Source organism: Notothenia coriiceps, unplaced genomic scaffold (genome assembly GCF_000735185.1).
Source record: "Notothenia coriiceps isolate Sejong01 unplaced genomic scaffold, NC01 NC01_scaffold00012161, whole genome shotgun sequence".
In the NCBI taxonomy this organism is placed as follows: Eukaryota; Metazoa; Chordata; class Actinopteri; order Perciformes; family Nototheniidae; genus Notothenia; species Notothenia coriiceps.
In genome coordinates, this window is record NW_011344862.1 from 1 (window position 1) to 9,608 (window position 9,608).

Consider the following 9,608-nt stretch of genomic DNA (forward strand, 5'->3'; position numbering starts at 1 on the left):
ATTAATGTAGCCTTTGTTTCTGCTAAAAGAGGTGTCGACCAGCTGGGGAAACAAGAAAATCGGCGAAATCGAGTGTGACTATTACAAAATAAATAATTATTATATTAATATTGACAATAAAAACCGACCGTCAGGGAGCGTTCTCATGGCGTCTATTATCAACGCTATGAAGGTCTATGGAACGACCTGCCCGTTGAAAACTGACTCTCAAGGGGTACCCTGTCCGTAATAGAGTGACGGGGAGGGGCCCTGACCATCCGTCAACATGTTGACGGGTTGGGAGTGAGAACGTGTTGGTTACGCTTCTATGGACAGTCTTGTGCTAATGTACATTTATTTTGGTAATTGTAGTTTTAGTAAATTGCATAACAATACATTTAGCGGAGGTTAAATGTGCAATTGTGGGCGGTGGTGGCGAAGTCGATAGGGACTTGGCATGGCAACTGGAAGGTCACCAGTTCAAGTCCTGGCAAGAGCAAGTGCTTCCGAGGTGTCCCTGAGCAAGGCACCGTTCCCACACTGCTCCCCGGGCGCCGTTCAAAATGGCAGCACACTGCTCCTAACACTAGGATGGGTCAAATGCAGAGAAACAATTTCCCCACGGGGATTACAAAAGTATATCAAAATCAAATCAAATCAAACCATGGAGATACAATCTCAGGAGAGCATGACTCCTGCAAATAAAGGATCTACACACAAGCAAAGTGCAAAATGATTTATTTTATTATATTGCATTGTATTGACAAAGGTGCAGGTAAACGTTTGTTGCTGAAGAGTATACGGACTTTACCCATAATAAAAGCTTATCCTAGATTATCTATAATAGTCTCACTTTTGGTTTTAGTCTTTACATCGATAATTGACCTGCTACACAGATTTACTGTCATTCAAACAAACTCCCTGCAGATGTTCCAGTTACTCCTTAAACAAATCTTTACATTTTAATTTGTATGGTTGCAAGCCTCCAGTTTTCCAGGTGGTGGTGTATGTATCTGTAGAAAAAGAAGAGGATAATAAAACGAATGATTGTTATGGAGAGACCCGGATTTATATAGTTTTTTTCTAGAAGTAAACAAAGACAAGCAAATGGTGTTGAACTCCTTTGGGATCAACATAATGACCGTCACTGCCTGATTGGAGAGTGTGTTTTTGACTGATACAGAGCCTCATGAATGTAACTGGCTGCAGAGAGTTTTTATGAGCCTCAAGGTGTTGGATTGTGTAAAGGTCAAGGACATGTACCCAATAGAGGTTATTCAAACTGAATACATAAAATAAATGTTCCACTGAAACAGATTTTATTGCAGTGTATTATTTCATAACCTGGCAACCGAGTCCAAAGGTCAGAAGCTCATAAAGCAAGACGCTCAGAGTGTAACTCAGATAACAATACTTTTATTCAATTGTAACTTAACCATAACTTATTATTCAGATTTAGCAAGAAATGTTGCTTGCTGTTGGAGAGACATTAGCACACTGACTACTACTCAGAAGTTCAGCGGAGGAAATTAATTAGCCGTTATTTTATGAGCCTGATCTATCAATGATTTACAGGCTTTGTCCATGCAGTCAGAAGAGGCAGACAGAGAGAACAGGTATGTGGTCTTCGTCGAACAAAAGAGAATATTTCTTAGAACGGGTCTGCATTTGAAATTAGGGTCTCTCTAGAGCACAAGAAAAAATATATAGTATTGTTCAAGGTTTTATGTCGGAGGGAAAACTGCGGAACTAACACTGAAAAGGTAACTGTGTACAGAGAGTCTTTCCTTTATTAACGTCTCTGAGATATTAGACTTTGTAACACGACATTAAGTGTAACTAAAATATCTTACAAATAGGGAAGCTTCTAAACACATTTAAATTCACTATGGGGTGTTTTTCTTAAGCTACAAAATGGAAAGTATAACGGTCTTTTTAGTGAACAATGAACAGACATATACAACTGTGGAAAATTGAAAGTACACTCTTAGTATATATTTATAAGAGAAGTTTATGAAGAAATACAATTTCTATACAAGAAGTGAAGCTGCTCTCACAGGTCTGTTTGAGGATACAATATCAGGACAAGTAAGTTGAACACAGAAGACAGCAGCAAAGTGTTATTTTTAATTTATTGGAGCTTTCAGCAAAAGTCATATCCAAACACGATATTCATTTTATTACTCAGATCTTTTGGATTGAGTCCTTACTGTTGAGCCTGTTTACAACGTTTTTTTTAATAAATAGCCATTTTAAAGCATTTTCTCCTGTTCAGTTCCAGCGCTCCATGATGGATTTACCCACAGACGGAAAGCCCCTTAAATCTCATCTCAGAAGAATCAGTGTTTTGGTTTTACTTCTTCTCCTAACACACCACTGCAGAGGTAACTAACACACACATGCAATCTTAGAAAGTCACTATTAATTATTAGGGGAGAAAGTTCATATTCATCATTATTAGGCAAGAATTGCTTGATAACTTTTCAGCATATTGTCATACAAGTGTTACCCCACAATATGTTGTTTTCAGGAAAAAGGTTAAATAACTGTAAGAATTAGAGAATACATCAATATCACGATTGTTTTCTTTGCAAAGTTGTATCTATGTGAAGCTTTTTGGGATGACATTTGTGGCTCGATACTACTTTGCAACTTAGCCTGCTTCTAACCACTAAGCTGTAGTGACCTTTATTTAGTTGTGAAGCTTACGTTAGGTCACAAGGCCAGATGCAGTATAACCTGAAAAGTTATTTTGGACTTTTTGCCCAATGACGCCAAAAAGATGTTGCCTATAAAGCAATTATGTGGGTCAAACACTAGGGCTACCAATATGCCCGTCTGTTTCTTCTATCAAAACCGTTAATAGATCCCTTTGCTGACGTTTTATTGGAGAAGATAAAACATCCTTTGAATTTCCAGGTCAGTCTCAGCTGATTGGCTCACCTCAGCCAATCGTAGCAAACATTGGTGATGACATCATTTTGCCGTGTTATCTGGAGCCGGCGGTAAATGTTGCCGGTTTGACGTTGGAGTGGACGAGGCCCGACATGGACCCCAGGTTCGTCCATGTGATGCGTTCTGGTCACGAAATGGTGGATAAAAAACACACATTTTTCAAGGGAAGAACTTCAATGTTCACCGATGAGCTGAAGAACGGAAACATTTCTCTGAAACTCTCCAACGTACAATTCTCTGATCACGGGAAATACAGATGTTTCATTCCAGAAGTGGGCAGCCAAACTTTTGTTAAATTGGTTTTTGGTAAGTGAGCAACCTATGTGTTCATGGTGCATGTTTTACCCAACACAGTCTCACTCCCTGAACGTCCAGGAGCGACGCTTGGTCAGGGTCCTATGGCGTGCAGTTGTGACGTGCCGAGTCTCCAGTCCTTCAGCTTCACAAAGAGACGCAAAGAGCTTTCAACTGATTGCAATGTATTCCCATCTGCGGCGGTATTTGACGCNCTGTAATGATGGCCTCTGCGAATCTATAATGGTTCGGACCCCTCACTTAGACAATCTACTCTTATTTAATTTTTGGTTTGATGAAATGAGATGTGAACTTGAAGCAATACAAGAAGGAAGAAGAATCATATAGGTATGATAACTAAATGTAAGTACAGATCTGCATAATCTGTGATCTTCTTATTTAAACATATCGACACATAAAAGTCGTTGAGGTACTTGTTACATTTCCTGAGTATTTCCATGTTAATTGCACTCAACTGCTCTCTAAAAGGGAAATAACATGTAAACACTTTGCTCTTTCCTCTACATTACATTTAACAGCTGTTTCAAGCTATTCTTTAAAAACTTCATCTAAAATTAAATTACTCTTGGTTAGTGCTCCACAACTGAGGAGAAGACGTTTACATGTGGTAAGTTCCCTGTACGTCTGTGAGGCATGAGTAAGTGATTTCCCCTTTTAGAGGTGATAAACATGCCCCTCACCTTGTCAGTGAACAAGGAGAAGTTCTTTGCATCTGTGATCATAGACATAAACGACAGACTCCTCTGGTGGTTTGGTCGCATGGGCACGAAAGAGAGAGCATCATGGGGGTTACATCACTTTTCCACTTGTGTTCCAGTATATTAAGTATACAGTTAATATAAGCTTTATCTTTTGTCAATGTGCAATGTCTTTTTTGTGAGGTTTGACAACATGAGTTCACTGACAGGAGGAACTATCACATCAGTGCCACATTGGTACGGAGAAGTGCTCAGCATGTCGTAGTTAAAGTAAATAAGCCCCAGAGATGTAGGAATACTCTGTTAGTAAAATGGATATGTTTTGACATCAAGTAAAAGTATCTCATAAAATATACGTGAACAGTAGCGACAGTAAAAAAGTAGTCATTGGTGCAGATGGTCCATTATTCAGAATAAGATATGATATTGTTTTTATAATGATTGATCATGAAGGGTATCTCAAAAGCTGGTAAAGGTGCAGCTAGTTGAATGACTTGTATACTGCAGGGTAGCTTGTGGATTTACTACCAGGTGGAACTAAAGTCTTGAATTAACAACATTGATTATATTTCACATCATTCTCCACATCATGAGAAGTAATATAAAGTGCTTAAATACATGTAGAGGAGTAGAAGACACCATGGTACCTTCTGAACTGTAGAGGAGTAGAAGTACATCCAAATGTAACCTCTGAACTGTACGAGGAGTAGAAGTACACATGTACCGAAAATTCATGACCTGTAGAGGAGGAGAAGTACACCATGACCTCTGACCTGTAGAGGAGTAGAAGTAGCACATGTAGCTCTGAACGTAGAGGAGTAAAGTACACCATGTACTCTGAACTGTAGAGGAGTAGAAGTACACATAGTACCCTCTGGAAACTGTAGAGGAGTAAGAGATACACCATGTACCTCTGAAACTGTAGAGGAGAAAGAAGTACACCATGTCACCTCTGACTCTGTAGAGGAGTAAGAAGTATGAAGTAGCAAAACATATTAAATCCTCACAGTAAAGTACAAGGACCTCAATTTACTCAGTACAGAACATATAATAACATAATTATATATATTATCATTTATTTCAATTTAAATAAAGCAATAGTTAAATTCAGTTGATAACAATTTGGTTTAGATTATTCCCTGTTAAAAAAAAAGAGTACCGATAAGAATACCGTTAATGTCATTGTGTGGTGAGGAACCATATCCTTTGTGTGTCGACTTAACTTGCTCCTATGCAAGAATCAATAGCTACAATTACTGTTATTCACAAACTGAAGGGGTCCAGTTGTCCTCTCTCTCATGTCTTTAGTTCTCATGCTCTCAAAGCAGAAAATCTCCTGTTCAGTTCAAATTCAAATCTGATACACCTAGTGTACAGAACATGCTACGTGGTCAGTCCTCTGAAGTATATGATGACTAAAGACTGACTGTGTGTGTGTGTGTGTGGTGTGTGTGTGTGTGTGTGTGTGGTGTGTGTGTGTGTGTGTGTGTGTGGTGTGTGGTGTGTGTGTGTTGTGTGTGTGTGTGTGGTGTGTGTGTGTGTGTGTTGTTATCTGCATCTTATATTTTGAATCTTTCTTAACCTCAATCTATCTCCCGGATCTCTCGTGCCATCCAACACAGAATACGCAATAAAAAAAGTCTGACAGATGTTTAAAACGAAAGATCCCGCCCCTGCAGTAAAAGGATCAGGCCTGTAATCTTGGCTTAATGAGACAGTACTATTCAACAGTTGCCCCAAACAATTGATATTAGAATGTATTAATGTATACCTGAGTGTAGTCCAAATATCAGAATTTGGTTAACAGAGACATTCAAGGTGACACTGATAACAATAGGTGGGTGCCATTTGAACTGTTTTGAATATATTACCACAAGTTTTTGCAAACAATTTATCGGGCTGTTGTACAGATGAAACTGATGGCAACTGAGAAAAATGATAATGAAATGTACAGAGCGTTACTTGTTGAAACTTGAATTAAACTGCATAATGTTTATGATTGAGAGATTGTCGACATCCTATTGAACACTATTGGAAGCTATGTGCATACTAAAGTGAAAGTATAATGTCGTTTTTTTTCTGAATGGCGTAGAGACAGACCACAAAATGACATGATTTTTGTTAATGTATGGAATGATGTGTCAACACAGAAGTGAAATGACAGAAAAATGAAGCTGTTCCTCTCTTAAGTAGGTTGTGTTTTGATACAGAGACATAATATGAGGGAAACATTGAATGTGATGTAATTGTAAGTAAAGAACAGAAGATGCCAGCAAGTTGTACTTTTCCTCTATCGGAGACTTTCAGTACAGTAAGAGTCCAAATGTAGAATTTCATTATATTTAAATGATATCAGATTCTTATCTGAACAAGCCTTGTTTCCAGGTTTTGCATTACAAACGATTTAAATATGCTATCACCTGGAAGTTCACATGTCATTGTTCCTCTGTTATTCCAGCTCCATGATGCTCTCCACACGACGGGAAGCCCTTCAAACTCCTCTCAGAGCTCTCAGTCTTTTGGTTTCCTTATTCTACTAACACACCACTGTAGAGGTAATCAACACAAAATACAAGCTTTAAAAGTACATTTTATAAGGGAAGGAGGAAAGTATTCATGTTTGGCATAAACTCACATTTATTAATGTAATAATTTAACATTAGAATATAGATTTGAGACGTGTAGGCTCGGCCCTGATGCACTCCCCGCTAATATATATTTTTCATATAGAACATTGAGGAGTGATAATGAACTAAAGATCCCTCGACACTGCATGGAACAAGAGCCTTATGCTACATACTTTCTACTAACACGCATGTTATTAAAGAAGATCCAAATATGCCCTAATTCAAGTACAATTACTTGGTCTTTTGTTTATTTCAAACATGTTTAAATTGGAAGAGATTAAAATATACTTCCTTTATCTTCCCAGGTCAGTCTCAGCTGATTGGCTCATATCAGCCAATAGAAGCAAACCTTGGCGGTGACATCATTTTGCCGTTGTTATCTGGAGCCGGCGGTAAATGTTGCCGGTTTGACGTTGGAGTGGACGAGGCCCGACATGGACCCCAGGTTCGTCCATGTGATGCGGCTTGGTAACGAACTTGTGGAAATGAAACACCAGTTATTCAAGGGAAGAACATCAATGTTCACCGATGAGCTGAAGAACGGAAACATTTCTCTGAAACTCTCCAACGTACAACTCTCCGATCAGGGGAAATACAGATGTTTCATTCCAAAACTGGACCGGCAAGCTTTTGTTCAACTAGTTTTTGGTAAGTGAGCAATGTATGTGTTCATGATGCATGTTTAGCCAAGTCCTTACTTTTACCTCTAGGAAAGGTTTTTAGTCTTATTCTTTTCCCTCTAGAGTTCATAGACGAGAGTATCGGACTGCAGTTGAAGTTATATCGGAAGCCAAATGGGACATACTCTTTTCTCTACTTTATAACATTCTACTTATCTCAGAGTTTCAGGAGAGTGTAATTGTAATTGCTTGGTTTGCAATGTAGGAGTTTCCTGTGTAGCACATGTTCTTACTAGAGTTTGAAGACGAGAGCATTGCAGTAGGAGGCGTATGGAAAGCCAAAAGTGACATTAGTTTTCCCTTCATTACAATGTATTTTTTTCTCAAGCAGGGTATTAAGCCATAACACTGGAAAACTACTACATTTGATGATGAATACTCACAAAACTGTGCTTTTAGAACTTGTAACTTGAGCAGCAATCTAATGCAAATCCTTTATCAAAAGCCACTCACAATAGGTGTAATCCTGCAAGTGCATTAGTTCTTTATTTGTAGTTTGATCACTGAAAACAATATACGAATTATAACAACAGCTCCAGAGTTACTATTTCTTTAGATAAGGTGTTTGGGGCAGAGTATAAACTTCAGTTTTGTCTGTGTGGTCATCCAAGTTTTCATGTCCGTAAGGCATCTGGCCTGATCAATAGAATTATAATCCGCATTGATAATGGATATTAAGTTTTCAGTCTGCAACAGGAGATGTGTAGACTTTCTGCTGTCCTGATATCAATGGAGAGCTTGTTCAACCATTTTGCAGCCAGGTTAGCAAACATATGTTTTTATTGAGGGGTACCTGGGTCCCACTCGCAGTGTGGGAGTAGCAAGCCTATTGGTAGACTCTTACGTGAATATGTGGGCAGAAATAAAATTTATTAACTCAAGAATTCTAACACTTCCTGCTTTGTTTTCAGCATCCGGTCCTTCCTCTCCGCCTGTCATCAGTTTATCAGGGCTGGACGGTCAGAGTGGAGGAGTGGTGCTGCAGTGTGAGTCTGCAGGCTGGTATCCGGAGCCTGAGGTGTTGTGGCTGGACGCTGAGGGAAAGCTCCTCTCTGCTGGACCTCCAGAGACAGTCAGAGGTCCTGATGACCTCTATACTGTCAGCAGCAGAGTGACTGTGGAGAAGAGACCCAGCAACAGCTTCACCTGCAGAGTGCAGCACCACAACACCACCCGCACCACACAGACACACTTCAGCATTTCAGGTCAAACATTAATCTCATGATACACTTACTGCTTTAGTCTCCAATATCAGAGACCAAGTTTTATATAAATGCTGTGATGCTCTGTGTTTTATCATTTCAGATGATTTCTTTAAGCTCCAGTCCAGTTCTTCTTCCATCATTATCGGTCTGGCCGTCAGTTTGGCTGTTTGCATTCTGTTACTGCTGACTGTTTCTTTCTTCTTTCTGTGGAGAGAACTCATATTCAGTAAGTTACTTACAGTCGGGTGATTTGATTCAGTTTGGTTAATTAAAGGAGCCCTATTAGTGCTGTATGTTCTGTAGGTCTGTGTGCATGTTAATGGTCTGCAAAGACTACCATATCTCCCACAAACTCCCCCCCCCTGCCTGAAACGCCTCCATTGGACTTCTTTGTTTTGAACATAGTGACATCACTATGTAACACTCGCGCTTCTATCGGCTAGCACTAGGAATTGTTCAGCTACATTTAGCCTGAAAAGTTTCATGTGCTTCGATCCCTTCCTAAAGTTCCTCTAATTCTCTTTCAACACATCTTAACACACGTTTCATTTCACACAGAGACAAAGAGAAAGCATTCGGATGAAGATCAGTTTCTCAATGAAGGAGAAAGAGGACAGCTGATGAAACCTGACGCTGTGCAGATGGAGGCTTTGAAGGGAAACGTAGAAAAGAAGAGCAAACCGGTAAGTAGAGAAACAACAACATGAAAAGTAAAGTCTTAGCAAGAAGCACAGAAGACTTTACATCAAGATACAGGATCTGCCAGAAATGCATGAAAACATGTGTCATTGTGTGGCACCTTAAGAAATGATCACTAAAGAAACGTGACTGTTCCTCTCATAGAAAAATCAATCTGAGCAGCAGCTGCTTGAGGAGCAGAGGAGGAGAGAGGAAGCTGAGAAGGAAGTCCAGACTCTGAAAGAGCAGCTGCAGAACAAGAAGAAAGAGGTTCATCTCCACTTCAATAATGAAACACATTGATTCCTGTTTGAAGTCTCTTTCAATGTCCTCCTTAGTGTAGACAAGGTCAAACCTGCAGGTCCAAGTGGAGACCACATCCAGACAGTCCTACTTTTAGACTGTGAATAAATGATGTTAATCTTCCTGCTGTTCTTTCAGGTTGAATCTAAAGAGTCTGAGCTGCAGGAT

The 9,608-nt window shown here is 39.4% G+C and overlaps 1 protein-coding gene and 1 pseudogene across 1 annotated transcript; both read left to right on the plus strand.

The window, feature by feature from the left end:
- Positions 1-2,269: 2,269 nt before the first annotated feature.
- On the plus strand, positions 2,270-3,248 carry LOC104947229 (myelin-oligodendrocyte glycoprotein-like). The gene is made up of 2 exons (XM_010773206.1): positions 2,270-2,363; positions 2,899-3,248. The coding sequence occupies exons 1-2, from the start codon at positions 2,270-2,272 to the stop codon at positions 3,246-3,248; spliced, it is 444 nt and encodes a 147-aa protein (XP_010771508.1).
- Positions 3,249-3,882: 634 nt separating this feature from the next.
- Positions 3,883-9,605, plus strand: LOC104947230 (butyrophilin subfamily 3 member A2-like; annotated as a pseudogene).
- Positions 9,606-9,608: the final 3 nt, after the last annotated feature.

What these genes read in the sequence shown, in the direction of transcription:
- LOC104947229 (XM_010773206.1), top strand. Translation starts at nt 2,270, where the DNA reads ATGGATTTACCCACAGACGGAAAGCCCCTTAAATCTCATCTCAGAAGA. An exon ending in CCTAACACACCACTGCAGAG is followed by an intron (nt 2,364 to 2,898) that starts GTAACTAACACA and finishes TTGAATTTCCAG; the next exon opens with GTCAGTCTCAGCTGATTGGC.